General features: G+C 46.7%; 1 protein-coding gene across 1 annotated transcript; it reads right to left on the bottom strand.

The window, feature by feature from the left end:
• Positions 1-6,364: 6,364 nt before the first annotated feature.
• On the bottom strand, positions 6,365-14,327 carry LOC126994409 (cancer-related nucleoside-triphosphatase homolog). The gene is made up of 5 exons (XM_050853721.1): positions 14,167-14,327; positions 12,934-13,096; positions 10,249-10,345; positions 8,275-8,505; positions 6,365-6,469 (listed from the first exon to the last, which is right to left on the bottom strand). Exons 1-5 carry the CDS (start codon positions 14,207-14,209, stop codon positions 6,365-6,367), a joined length of 639 nt encoding a protein of 212 aa, XP_050709678.1. The 5' UTR covers positions 14,210-14,327.
• Between the last annotated feature and the right edge of the window lie 765 nt (positions 14,328-15,092).

The following is a 15,092-nucleotide window of genomic DNA, read 5'->3' as shown; positions in this document are numbered from 1 at the left end:
TTTGTCGGGGCGCTGGGCCCGAGATGAAGCTCGCTAGGGTAGCGAGCAGCAACCCTTGCAAGACCCACCACCAGTAGGCGAGGGTGTCCAGGGCATCGGGGGTGTCCAGGGTCAGTCCGTGCAGCAGGGGCTGTGCCTGCAGGTCGTTAAGCACGCGGAGGGCGCCTCGCGCGAGATCGTCACTATAGGTGACGTGAATGGCGAGCCACGCCCTGCGCAGGGAATCATGTCCGTGCGTCAGGAGGAGGACGAGCACGGAGCACAGCGCGACAATGCCCCGCAGGAGGTCACTCTGGCCCTGCTGGTGGTAGGCGTAGGCCAGGGTGGCCACGTGGCCGGCCAGCAGCAGGAGCAGCAGGCCGGCCACACACTTGTACGCGCAACGCATAATAGCCTTTCGTAGGCGTTGGCAAGGCGTTGATAAACGCGACTTTATTCCTTCGGTCGTTCCGTGTTTGGAGTTATTGTACCTCTGCTGATACTCTTCACCCTCAGTGCCAAGATCACTGTCAGGGTCATAGTCAGTGTTGTCGTCGTCGGGGCTGTAGTCATCAGGGGCGCTCGGCCCCGAGATGAAGCTCGCCAGGGTAGCGAGCAGCAGCCCCTGTAGGACCCACCAACAGTAGGCGAGGGTGTGCAGGGCGTCGGGGGGGCCTAGGCCCAGGGCGTGCAGCAGGGGCTGTGCCTGCAGGTCGTATAGCACAGCGAGGGCCTCTCGCACGAGGTCGTCACTATAGGTGACGTGAACGGTGAGCCACGCCCACCGCATTAAGGAACTCCCGGATGGCCGGAGGAGGGCGAGGGGTGGCACGGCGAGCACGGAGCACAGCGCGGCAATGCCCCGCAGGAGGTCACTCTGGCCTTGCTGGTGGTAGGCGTAGGCCAGGGTGGCCACGTGGCCGGCCAGCAGCAGGAGCAGCAGCAGGCCGGCCACACACTTGTACGGGCGGCGCATAATAGCCTTGCATAGGCGTTGGCAAGGCGTTGATAAGCGCGACATAATGACTTCCATGGCTCCGTGTTTGTTGTTATCGTGTTTCTGAAGGAACACTTCACTTTGTGAGTTATCTTCGAGAGGTAATTCAACCGTTACGTGCATGTTGCTGTTAATGCACCTCTGCTGTCCATCCTCCACCGCCACCACCACCTCCCTCACTTCCACTTCTTCAAAGTCACCCACAGGGCGAGGATCACGGTCAGGGTCATCGCCAGGGTTGTCATCGTCAGGGTTGTCATCGCCAGGGTTGTCATCGTTAGGGTTGTCTTTGTCGGGGGCGCTGGGCCCGAGATGAAGCTCGCTAGGGTGGCGAGCAGCAACCCTTGCAGGACCCACCACCAGTAGGCGAGGGTGTCCAGGGCATCGGGGGTGTCCAGGCCCAGTCCGTGCAGCAGGGGCTGTGCCTGCAGGTCGTTTAGCACGCGGAGGGCGCCTCGCGCGAGATCGTCACTATAGGTGACGTGAACGGCGAGCCACGCCCTGCGCAGGGAATCATGTCCGTGCGTCAGGAGGAGGACGAGCACGGAGCACAGCGCGGCAATGCCCCGCAGGAGGTCACTCTGGCCCTGCTGATGGTAGGCGTAGGCCAGGGTGGCCACGTGGCCGGCCAGCAGCAGGAGCAGCAGCAGGCCGGCCACACACTTGTACGCGCAGCGCACGTCCATGTTGCTTTTATTGTGTTTCTCAATGGTTGGTTGAGTCTGTGAGTTCTCTTCGAGGGGTATTTCTACCACTACGTGCATCCTGTATTTATTGTGTTTTTTAGTGTTCGTTTGAGTTTGTGAGTTTTCTTGGAGGGGTAATTCCACCCTTACTTCCATGCAGCTTTGGTTTTGTTTTTGAGTGTTTGCTTGTTTTTGTGGGTTAGCTGCGTGAGGCAATCCAGGCGTTATGTTCATTTAGCTTTATTGTACTTTCGAATTAAGGTTATCTTGGCTCGGGGGCCAGCCACGGGATTTTGATTTCTAGAGATGGGGACACCCTTTTCCCTTTGCTTACCCTATATAGGGTCGAGATTTACCACATCACCTCGGTTTGAGATATTCCGTTTTAGGGACCTTGGAGTTGACATTGCATAGGGCGAAATCTAGAGCTAGTTGCACCTTTCGTAGTGAAGATCGCTACGGGAGCTGATTGGCTGGGTGGAGGGAGGGTGCAGTTGGCTCCGCGAGCTGATTGGCTGGATGGAAGGAGGTCTTATTCTTAAAGGTATCGGCGCCTCGGTTCGCCTGTTTGAAAAGCCTCTCGTTGAAGTGGCTGGGGTTCTCATGGACTGTTCTGTGATGCTGGTGATAGTTGTACACGCCTTCTGCACCCCGAATGGTAAAATCACCCATGACATACCGGTTAACCTTCTCTGTGGCCTTGGGAAACAGTCACAATGGGAGCCCGATTCGTTTCAGTAAGAAGTGACCATTTTCTCCCTTCAGTAATTTTGTAATCCCACTGTCTTAAAATATTATGCGAAACAGATGAATGAGAATAATAACAGGTGGAGGAGGTTAATAGGAAGGGAAGGAGGAAAATTGGAGATATAAGTGCATGGAAGGAGAGAAGAAGTGGAGGGAAGAAATTGAAAGGGAAGGTTAAAAAGGAAAGCGCAAATGCGAGGAGGAAGAAAACTAAGGAATGGGAAAAAAAGGAAGAGGAAAAAAGTGGAAAAATTAAAGGGAAAATCAATGAAAAAAAAGAATGTAACCACTGCAGTCTACGGTCCCGTGCTGCCACTTTTCACTCGCCCTGTCCACACCCGCGCCAGGCCCCGTGATATCGTGATGTTATGATAACTTATTCTTTGGTGTTCTTCATATCGAGTTGGTCTGTAAGGGCCGCTTTCACAGTCGTTTTGTTTGTTTTGATCGTTACCAATGGAGGCGATCGCCACTATTGTATTTCCACGTAAAACTGGCCGATGGGGTAGTGGCGGCTGCGGGGTTAGCCTAGCATCGCGCCTCACCACACTCTCTCAACACTTCTTGCTTTCTCTGCAGCCGCCACTACCTTATAGGCCAGTTTCACGTGGAAAACTATAGCGTCGATCGCCGCCATTGGTAACGATCAAAACAAACAAAGTGACTGTGAAAGCGGCCCTTAGTAAGCCAGTCGCTTCTCCTAACATAACTTTTGGCCCAAGTACTCGCAGACCAACAAGCAGCGTCCGACGGATTAACTGCAGAACCTTATGTGGTGACGGCAAATTTGACATAAATGAGTGATTAGTCCTTCTTAGTGGCAATCTATAATAAAAAACTCGCAGGCAATGAAACGTAATGCAAGTATTCTCCTGCACGGCGATATAATCAGGATAAAGCTGAGAACGCCACAGGTTTTGCTTGACAGCAGAACACTATAAGCAACGGTGGAAGGGTTTTCACCAAGACCCGTCCTGGTTATTCCGACAGGCCATTCCGAAGCAGGCTCATTTATGGCGGCCACCTGAAGCTCATTGATCATAACCTTGCTCTTGCTCTTGCTGTACAGGTGACCCGTTGTAGTCAGGCCTTCATATCGGCACAACCTGTAAAAATAGAATCAAAACAAGCCGTATATATCCATTAAAAATCTTCCTATTCCCTATTTCTTGCATACCACATCTTTTCCAGAAAACTCCTCATGGCTTCTATAATTCTATCATTTGCTTCAGCACTCAGTCCCAGAAACAGCAACATCCATTCCCTCTATGTTCTTGCAATCCTCCCATTCGCCTTCCATCCCATCTAAATGAGAGAGAGAGAGAGAGAGAGAGAGAGAGAGAGAGAGAGAGAGAGAGAGAGAGAGAGAGAGAGAGAACTTAACCTAGCCTAACCACACCCCCAGTCGCCTACACCACCCGCGACGTGCCGTACTGCTGGAACACGGCCCTCCAGGTGGTCACGGCGCCTGACCTAATGCTGTCCTAGTTTGACCTGATTGCCACGCCCTCAGGCTTCGAAAACACTACGCAACGGACTGGTGAGTGTGTGTGTGTGTGTGTGTGTGTGTGTGTACTTCATTCTCTCAACCCCCGACGTCCCTCCCCTATCAAGTCTCACCCCACACCTTTAATACACACACACACACACACACACACACACACACACACACACACACACACACACACACACACAATCTTTACGTATATGGTAACTAAAAAACGCACACAGCCTCAAAATATACGCACACAGCCTCAAAATATACGCACACAGCCTCAAAATATACGCACACAGCCTCAAAATATACGCACACAGCCTCAAAATATACGCACACAGCTTCGATCAAAATATACGCACACAGCCTCGATCAAAATACACGCACACAGCCTCGATCAAAATATACGCACACAGCCTCAAAATATACGCACACAGCCTCGATCAAAATATACGCACACAGCCTCGATCAAAATATACGCACACAGCCTCGATCAAAATATACGCACACAGCCTCGATCTAAATATACGCACACAGCCTCAAAATATACGCACACAGCCTCGATCAAAATATACGCACACAGCCTCGATCAAAATATACGCACACAGCCTCGATCAAAATATACGCACACAGCCTCGATCAAAATATACGCACACAGCCTCGATCAAAATATACGCACACAGCCTCGATCAAAATACACGCACACAGCCTCGATCAAAATATACGCACACTGCCTCAAAATATACGCACACAGCCTCAAATGGTATTACTCTAGTCTGTTCCCAGTCTCCCAGCGGTAGGTATTTCTCACACTTCAACTATTCCCTCCCTCTGATCGCTCCGTCCATCAAGTCTCTATGCCTCTCCTTTCCTCACACCGCCAATCCTCTCTCCGATAACCTCATTCGTTCCCTCATTCCACCATCACGCTCCTCTCTATCCTTCTCCTTTCCTCCTGTCATGTTAATTCTTACCTAATACCTTTGAATCTCACAATCCACTCAACTCGACTCCTTTTGATCGTCTACTGCGTCCCATGTCACTCCCTTACGAGGGGCTATTACACTGGGCAAATTTTCCGTGGATCTTCAGTCAAACCACGATTTCCGCTGGCGTGGTTCTCATATTTCCGTGGTTTTCTGACGTGTCCACGATCTTCCAAAGCTACGGTAGAGTTCCTTGAAGGACGACGGTATTACTCACCATCATCAGCAGCAGCAATAACAAGAAACAAATGAGAACCACGCCACCGGAAATCGTGGTTTGACTGAAGATCCACGGAAAATTAGGAGACAGACAAAGATGAATGGAAGGAGGAGAGAAAGTGGTGTGAAGGAGGGAAAGAGAGAAGGAGGATCAAGATTACGAGACAGACAAAAGATGGATGGAAGGAGGAGAGAAGTGGTGTGAAGGAGGAAGGAGGAAGGAGGATCAAGATTAAGAGACAGATGACAAAAGGAGAGAAAGTTGGTCGGAAGGAGGAAAATGAAAACGGACAGGAGAAAGGAACATCAAGGGGGCGAGAAAAGTCTAAGCAGGAACATCAACAGAGCGGTAGAAGAAGGCTGAGGATGCCCAGGGCTGTGAGAGAGAGGGACAGTGAGGGCCGTGCCGATATCAGGCGTCACTCAGGGCTTAGGAAAGGTAATGCGGGTATTAATCTTCCCTCCCTTCCCTTCTCCCTGGCCCTCCACTCCATCCATTCCCTTCCTTCCTTCACTCAGTTCTTTTCCCCTGCCGTCCCTTCCTTTCCGTTTATTTTCTTCCGCTCTCCTTACCTTTTTCTTTGCTATTAGGTTTGTCAAAAGAAAGGTCAAGTAATTTTTCATACAAGGTCATGAAGGAAAAGTTGCCGCCCCCAATCATTGCTTTTCTGCCAGTTAGCAAAGAGAAAAATTATAGCAATCGTGAGGTCTTGTTCTTGTTCTTTTTTTTTTTTTTTTCATTTTTTTTTCTTTGTGGTCTTTTTTTTCTTTTCTTCCCTTTATTCTATTTCTTAACCTCCTTCTTCTTCTCCTTCTTCTTCCTCTTCATTTACCATCTCCACATTTTTCAAACCATTTTTCTCTCTCTCTCTCTCTCTCTCTCTCTCTCTCTCTCTCTCTCTCTCTCTCTCTCTCTCTCTCTCTCTCTCTCTCTCTCTCTCTCTCTCTCTCTCACACCAACACACACACACAAACACATAGTTGAGTGGATTTCACTAAACAAGAAGCAGGCACATGTGTTTTTATTAAAGCTCAGCAAACATCACTTCTTCATAGAGGTTCTTAGGTCCTGTTGTTGGCATCAGCAAACATCACTTCTTTGTAAAGGTTCTTAGGTCCTATAGTTGACATCAGCAAACATCACTTCTTCATAGAGGTTCTTAGGCAGTGTAGTCAGTGTCAGCAAACATTACTTTGTAGAGGTTCTTAGGTCTTATAGTTGACATCAGCAAACATCACTTCTCTGTAGAGGTTCTTAGGTCCTGTAGATGGTGTCAGCAAACATTATTTCTCGAGAGGTTCTTAACGTGCTAATAATCTTCTCCAGGACAGCCGGGTCGTCCCTGTTGGCTCTGGTCAGCTGTGGAAGAGGAAGGAACACATGGAAGTCTTGGGAAAGTACAAAGCACATCTCCACCCTGTACAAAATTTCCTACAGGTTTGTCAGACAGAAGGGAAAGTAGGAACACATCCCATCCATACAATTTTCTTCCGGTCCATCAAGGAAAAGTACAGCCATGGACAGACACAGAGAGACAGATAGACAACAAGAGAGAATCAAACTACAGAAGAAGGAAAAATGGAACAATGGAGAGAAGGAAAAATCAAGGAGAGAGAGGAGAGAGAGAGAGAGAGAGAGAGAGAGAGAGAGAGAGAGAGAGAGAGAGAGAGAGAGAGAGAGAGAGTCAGAGAGAGAGAGAGAGAGAGTCCCAATTACAGTTTTTCCTATAGGTTTGTCAAGAGAAAGGAGGTCACAATTTCTGCTACAAGGTCAAGGAAAGAAAAATTGCCACCCCCAGTCATAGGCAGTTTTTCTCTGAAGTTAGCAAAGAGAAAATCATAGTAATCATGAGGTCTTGTCTTTTTCTTGTTCTTAATTCTATTCTCTTTCTTTCCTTTCTTTTCTCTCCTTCTTCTCTACTTCTTTTCCTGTTCTTCTTTCTTCTCTTATTCTTACCTTTATTATTTTTTCTTTCTTCTTCTGTTTCTTCTTTCTCTCCAATGATTCTTTTCATCTACCTTCTTTCTACTTTTCTTCTTTACCATCATATTTGCACTCCTTCTACATCGTACGTCAACATTTCTGCGCCAGAGTCCGCTCTATCGAGATACATCTTTTAACTTCATATCGCCCCATACCACTGAAAACACAGGAGGCATTAATCGTGTGTCTGGCAGTGACGTACATCTTTTCCACTCACTGCAGTAGGGAGGGAGGTCCCCTTCCTCCCTCAAGGGGTTGAGTTTGTATTGCTTGAAATAATTTAGCCAAAATTTTACAATGCAACATGTGTTTCCGCCATTTTGGCTGGACTACGTAATGAATGAGATTTGCAAGCAGGAGGCAAACAATGCCAGCAATCACTGGATCTTTTAGCATCGTTGTGCACAGTAATAAGGAAATTTGCAGCTTAATATCAGAAGCTTAGAACAGTGAGCACCTTGATCCACTGATTTAAGGCTAAGATCAAAGTGTAGTATTTGTTGAACTAGCTTATTATGCATCCACCTTGCTTGGTCACACTCCTTAAGGAACAACCAGGAAACCAAAACATTTTTCATAAAAGCAGGAACGTCTTTAGACGATAGCTTGACGTCACTCCTCGCCTTAGAGCCAGGAATTTGAAAGAATGAACCCACACTCTTCTTGGTGATGTGTCGCTGCGTACAGTGCAAGAAACTTTGCAACATGACCTTGGCTGCAGGTCTTACTGCGTGCAGAAGAAGTCACTAATAAATGACCTCCAAAGGAAGAAGAGGCTTCATTTTGGCCAGCAATGTAAAGATCAGTGATTGCTGGTAGTGCTTTGCCTCCTCTATGTTCTCCATCCATTATGTAATCCAGCAAAATGGGCAGAAACACAAGAATGTAGGTGAAGTTTCAGGCTAAATTGTTCAAGGCAATATAAACTGTCAACCCCCACAGGAGGAACGGGAGAGATTTAGACCCTCCTTCCCTCACACCAGTCAGTGGAGAAAAAGATGTGCGTCACTCTCAGACACATGATTAGTGCCTCCTGTGTGTTAATGATGGTATGGGCGGCAAATATGAAGTTATGCGGCAAATCTCGATGCGCGAACTTTGCTGCAGAAATCACCCGTGCACGCTGTACATCCACCACCACATATACTCATCCACCATCACTTCTCCAACCCACCACCCACCCACCACGACCACCACCGCCCTGCCCCAAGCCTAAAATTGACCCCCAGGAAGGTTGGGCTGCTCCTGATCTCCTCCACCAGGGCTATGGGCTTGCCCTTGGCGACGGGGATGGTGGCCAGGAGGGTTGAGGAGGGGTCGGCGATGGCCTGCCTCACGCCCCTCACAAAGCCGGTGCTAAACATCTCCATCTTCCCTATTTCATCCAGCACCAGGACGGAGGGACTTGCTCTCTGGGGGATGCATAATGTAGGGTTAGCAAGATAGGGGATTTGAGGTGGAATTACAGTGGATGAGGAAGGATGGGATGAGAAAGGATGGGAAGGAAATGGAAGGGGATGGGATGAGAAAGAATGGGAAGGAAAGTGATGGGATGAAAAGGGAAGGGAAGGGATGAGAAAGGATGGGAAGAAAAGGGAAGGGATGAGAAAGGATGGGAAGAAAAGGGAAAGGGATGGGATGAGAAAGGATGGGAAGGAAAGGGATGGGATGAAAAAAGAAGAAGGAGCATGGAAGGGCATGAAAAGGGATGGGAGGGATGAGAAAGGATGGAAAGGGAAGGAAGGGAAGGGAAGGGAAGGGATGAGAAAGGATGGGAAGAAAAACGGAAGGGATGAGAAAGGATGGGAAAAAAAAGGAAGGGGATGGGATGAGAAAGGATGGAAAGGGAAGGAAGGGAAGGGAAGGAATGAAAAAGGAAGGAGGAGCATGGAAGGGCATGAAAAGGGAAGGGGAGGGAAGGGATGGGATGGGATGGGATGAAAAGGGAAGGGATGGGATGGAAAGGAAGGGAAAGGAAGGGAAGGAAGGGATGAAAAGGAAGGAAGGAAAGAGATGGGATGGGTTGAAAAGGGAAGGAAGGGAAAGGAAGGGAAGGAAAGAGATGGGATGGGTTGAAAAGGGAAGGGAAGGGAAGGGAAGGGAAGGAAAGGGATGAAAAAGGAAGGGAAAGGAAGGGAAGGAAAGGGATGAAAAAGGAAAGGAAGGGAAGGGAAGGGAAGGGATGGGATGGGATGGGATGGGATGGGATGGGAATGGACATGTTCTCTGCAGGATAGAGACTGTTGTTATAGCATGTTAGGGGATGAAACAGGGACTTACATTGTCTCTTTCCTTTCTATAACTACCAGGATAAAAAAAATATCTGATTACAATAACAAGGATGAACAGACTTGTTTTCCATTGCAACAACAGGTTAGGCACTCAAAACATGAATACTATATACTCAGCCTCTCCTTGTAGGACAAAAATAACCAGGGAAGAGCATTATCTGATGTAACAAGGTATCTACACCATGACAGCCTGAGATACTTATTTCCTGCAGTCCTGAAATTAATAGCAGTGACCCAGTTAACGCCTTGGATGTGGATTTCCTACAAGAAGACCTCACCAAGCTAAAGGAGTGGAGCAAGAAGTTGCTGCTACAATTCAATGAATTACAATGGATGGGATGGGAAGGGTTGGGATGAGAAAGGATGGGAAGGAAAGGGAAGGAAGGAAAGGGATGAGATGAAAAGGGAAGGAGGGATGAGAAAGGATGGGAAGGAAAGGGAAGGATCAGAAAGGATGGGAAGAAAAGGAAGGATGGGATGAGAAAGGATGGAAAGGGAAGGAAGGGATGAAAAGGAAGAAGGAGCACGGAAGGGCATGAAAAGGAAGGGAAGGAAGGAAGGGAAGGGAAGGAAGGATGGATGGGATGGATGGAAGGATGGGATGGGAAGGAAAGATAAGGGATCAAAGGAAGGAACGGAAGGGATGAAAAAGGAAGGGAAGGGATGGAAAAGGAAGGGAAAGGAAGGGATATCCAGCATACCAATAACACATGGGAAACACTCCACTATCCACCACAGAGGCAGAGAAAGACCTGGGCCTATACTATGTTACCAGGCTACCAGTGAAAGCCAAATCCGTGCCAATCGCAGCGGACGGGTTATGCGATGTTTAGGTGGAGCACGGTGCTGTTGAAGGGAGCGTACCTGAGTCTGCAGGAGAGGCAGGGCCAGGGACTCGAAGGACGCCACATCAACAGCATAGTTACCAACCCGAGGCTCTCGCCCTCCACTGCCCTCAGCCCTGTCAGAAGTATTGATTTTATTAGGACGTGTTCACCAGTCTGTCTGCTTCATCCCAACCAGTATTCATATAAGGATAAAAACTAAAAATGAGTGTAAGTCAAGATCAGCAAACTTTTTTTCTTGATCTTTGGAAGTGTTCATCTTATTCTTGGGTCAGTATTCAAATGAAAAAAAGAGGTGAAAGAATGTAAATGCCACCAAACTCTTGCATGACAAACCAGGACATACTCACAATCCCTCACATCTACCCCTTTTCTGAGCCCCCAGAGGCCAGCATGAACAGCGCCCCAGGTCTGAGCAGTTTTCTTTTCCAGATGACTATGTTCAAATGTGAGGAATGCAAACCAATGAACAAACACACTATGAGGTAGAAGATAAGGTGACGTAGCAACTGTAATACAAAGGGATAACACTGTCCAAGCAGAGAGGAATGCAAGGGAAAGTAATGCTCTGTCAGTAGAAAATAGCCTCTTAACTGCAGACCCCCTACCAGAAGACATCACCAAAGCTACAGAAATGGAACAAAAAGTGGCTGCTACAATTCAATGAAGAAAAAGGTAAAGTCCTGCACCTTGGGAGGGGATATCCAACATACCAGTACCACATGGGAAACACTCCACTATCAACCACAGAGGCAGAGAAAGGCCTGGGATTATGTTACCAGGCTACCAGTGAAGGCCAAATCCGTGCAAATTGCAGTGAACGGGTTAAATGACTTTAAAATTGGAAGAATCAGCAGAACAATGGAGTTTTTCATGTTAAGCTTCATTGGGTATGTACAGATTTAGGTCCTTTACTGAAGTAGATAACAGTAATCAAGATAAAATAGTCCTGGCGGGATATGCAAGCAATAAGCAGTGCTAGTCTAGACACGGACGCCCTGAGGTGTGTCTGTGGAGGAGCTGAAACATGTTGCAGTAATACCATGGTTTATGAGTGCCTTACTTTACGAGTGTTTTCATTTATCAGCACAAAATATTCACTAGAAATTAAGGATGTACCAATACCGAAATTTTGACCGATACCGATCCCGAGACCCCAATATTTGACCGATACCGATACTGATACCGATACTTGTGCACTGATTTTTTTATATACAACAACTCCAGCAGCTAAATGGCAATATCAAATGTTAAGAAGAAAAAAGACCCACTACTCGTTGTTCCACCATATAAGGGAAGTGTTAACACCCACCCCCATGAGTTTCGACAAGGGGCGAGGGAGGAGGCGCCTCGTGAGGTCTAGTTGACTCAGCTAGGCTAGCTTTATCTTAATTGACATACATTTAGGCAGAAGACTGTGAAGAAATCCCCAGACCCTGGCAGTGTGCCCTGAAGCAGGGCAACTGTCTGACTGACAGGCAGGCAAATGAGGCGAGTGGAGGGGCTCCGCCAATTCCGCGCCGAAGCTAAAAGTACTAAACCTGTATTGTACGCGTCCGCGTTACCAAACGCTATACTGTATACTAAGTATTATATATATTTGTATTCAAAGTAATATGAATCTTATCGTTTAAAGTGATGAAAATTAAATCGTGGAAAATTCCAAACTATGAAGTATCATGTTACTAGATAATTACACTTTTCTAATACTTTTTCAACAATTTACAAAATCCAATTTCTGTTGAACAAAATTATGTGTAACAAGTGACAACCGATGTAAAACTCCTTCATATCGGTAGTATCGGCAGAAAATCAGCCAATACCGATACTCTTAAAATGTGCCGATACCACTGATACTGATACATCGGTACATCCCTACTAAAAATGCCTTGGTTGAAGAGCGATTGCTTGGTGTACGAGCATCCTGTTTGTACAAGTCGAAGGCGTGAGCGATGGTTCCCTTTGTTCACCACAAGCCAAGAGTGCTCAGAGTGGAAAACAGTGCGAATGGGGTCTCAGTCCACGCTGTGCTCCCACAGAGGTAGAACCCACGCGTTTGTGAACACTACGTTTATGGTCTAGTGTGCGATCTTTGTGTTTTCAGCATGACAGTGTGCGTTCATTTCGTTTGCGAGCAAAATTCCGGAACGAATTAAGCTCATAAACCAAGGTATGACTGTATCTTGGAAGGACAAAACTTCTGCAGCATAAACAGAAATGACCTGAGGCCGTATTCTTAAATCCATCAACTCCTCAGTTCACCTGATTGAAAAGCCTCTCGTAGAAGTTGCTGGAGTTTTCGTGGACCGTTTTGTGGTCCCAGTTATAGTTTTACATGACCTCTGCACCATGTACAGGAAAAACACCACCCACGAAAACCCGGTTAATATTCTCTGTGGCCTTGGGAAATGGTCGCAATGGGAACCCGATACAATTAACCCCTTGATTGCGGATTTCCTACAAGAAGACATCACTAAGCTACAGGAACGGAACAAAAAGTGGCTGCTACAATTCAATGAAGAGAAATGTAAAGTTATGCACTTTTGGAGGGGAAATCCAGCATACCAATACCACATGGGAAACACTCCACTATCCACACAGAGGCAGAGAAAGACCTGGGACAATATGTTACCAGGCAACCAGGGAAGGAGAAATTCGTGCCAATCGCAGCGGACGGGTTAAGAATATGGACCCTGCATCTCACCTCTGCCTGGAGAGAACACAGGTGCGGCCACTCAAGGTGACCACATCAAAGCCAACCCTCTTGCCCCCCTGCCGCACCTCCTTGGTATAGAACCCGCTACACGCCACCTCAGCCTCCTGCAGTTGACCCACGACCTTCTGGACCAGCGTTGTCTTGCCCACGCCTGCACAATAGGAGAAACATTGCAAGGAAAAGAGGAACCAGGGAGGGGAAATACAGGAACTAAGGAGACAATAAAATAACACTAACAATAACATTAATAGAGGCCATACAAAACAAAGCTGCAGGATGGGCCAGACGTGTTTACAGACACACCACATCAGTCACTTTGCTTAAACAAGACATACAACTAGACCCATCAGCAACACGAAGACAAATACACAGACAACAAACGGTATATAAAATCACAAACAATTTAGTAGACATAAACAAAGACACTTATTCACACCCGACAACTACACGATCCACTAAAGGCAGCCACAACCTTAAATACCACACTTGCCAGACTAACACAAGTATATTCAAATATTCATTCTTTCCCCGCAGCATCCAAGAGTGGAATTATCTCCCATCTCATGTTGTTAATAGTCCCACTCTTGACACATTTAGGAATAGGACCATCAATCATTATCTCCCTAATCCTGGCCCTTCACCATGTCCCAATACCTTTCCTCATCCTAACCCTTATCCTAATCCTGTCCAGGACCCTTGAATCCCCTGCACAACCCCCGCATATCATGCCACCCGAGAGTGGCCCTCTGCGGGGGCCCTAGAAATTAAATGAAATGAATGACAATGTGACACTCTGGGAAAGTGTCAGGCAGCTTTGAGAGAGAGAGAGAGAGAGAGAGAGAGAGAGAGAGAGAGAGAGAGAGAGAGAGAGAGAGAGAGAGAGAGAGAGAGAGAGAGAGAGAGAGAGAGACAAAAAACACTGAAAAACGAAGAAGGAGAGAGAGAGAGAGAGAGAGAGAGAGAGAGAGAGAGAGAGAGAGAGAGAGAGAGAGAGAGAGAGAGAGAGAGAGAGAGAGAGAGAGAGAGAGAGAGACCCCGATATAGAGCTGAGAGAGAGAGAGAGAGAGAGAGAGAGAGAGAGAGAGAGAGAGAGAGAGAGAGAGAGAGAGAGAGAGAGAGAGAGAGAGAGAGAGAGAGAGACTACCTGACCCCATAATATTGCAGAGAGAGAGAGAGAGAGGTATCAATAAACGCGACAGTCGCCTTAACTCCTGCCCTCACCTGGCGGCCCAGTCACTGCCACGTGTCTGCAGGCGGAGGCCATGGCAAGACACTCGAGGTCAGTGTGTGGAGCAGCGGGAAGGTGTGCAGGGCCCCGTTGGTTTGCTATCAAAGTCTTGGTCCTGGACCTGGCCGGTGTTTACATTCTGTCTTGGTCCTGTTCTTGGTTTGCGGCTCTCTCTCTCTCTCTCTCTATCTCTCTCTCAGCCACAGGCCCGGGCGTATCTCAAAATGTGTTATTCTGGATGTTATATATGGTGCGCAGGGCAGCCGTACAGGTGCATAAGACGCATATTTGTTGGCTGTTGGGGGGACGGGGGAGCCGGGTGTGCAGGGGAGGGAAGCGAATCACGTGTAATTGTTAAGTGTTGGTGTGTTAATTGTGGTGACAAGTGATTGTGTATTTGTTTTCTGAATGAGTCTATTGTATTGCAGTCTAAAAGTTAGTCCCTTTCTAAAATCTATTTTGAAGACAGTTTTAGCTTGATTTCAATGAAACAAAACTAAAAGCCAGATGAATGTTTCTTCATCCGATGTCCGTCGCTGTATATATATATATATATATATATATATATATATATATATATATATATATATATATATATATATATATATATATATATATATATATATATATATATATATATATATATATATATATATATATATATATGTATATATATATATATATATATATATATATATATATATATATATATATATATATGTGTGTGTGTGTGTGTGTGTGTGTGTGTGTGTGTGTGTGTGTGTGAGCTGTCATTTTGTATTAATATTTTCTTGGTCCAAAAAAGCGAAAAAAAAGTAAAAAAGATAAAATAGAAAAATCTAACGACGGAGAAACACTGCACATCATAACGTGTCTTAGCCATACAACAAGAGAGTTGGGGCCAATAATAACGCCAGAA

Source organism: Eriocheir sinensis, unplaced genomic scaffold (assembly GCF_024679095.1).
Source record: "Eriocheir sinensis breed Jianghai 21 unplaced genomic scaffold, ASM2467909v1 Scaffold789, whole genome shotgun sequence".
In the NCBI taxonomy this organism is placed as follows: Eukaryota; Metazoa; Arthropoda; class Malacostraca; order Decapoda; family Varunidae; genus Eriocheir; species Eriocheir sinensis.
The sequence above is the reverse complement of the archived record's forward strand: the minus strand, read 5'-3'. Positions and strand labels throughout refer to the sequence as shown.

What these genes read in the sequence shown, in the direction of transcription:
- LOC126994409 (XM_050853721.1), bottom strand. Translation starts at nt 14,209, where the DNA reads ATGGCCTCCGCCTGCAGACACGTGGCAGTGACTGGGCCGCCAG. An exon ending in GGCAGTGACTGGGCCGCCAG is followed by an intron (nt 13,097 to 14,166) that starts GTGAGGGCAGGA and finishes CCTATTGTGCAG; the next exon opens with GCGTGGGCAAGACAACGCTG. An exon ending in GGCGGTGGTGGTCGTGGTGG is followed by an intron (nt 6,470 to 8,274) that starts GTGGGTGGTGGG and finishes CCTCTTCCACAG; the next exon opens with CTGACCAGAGCCAACAGGGA.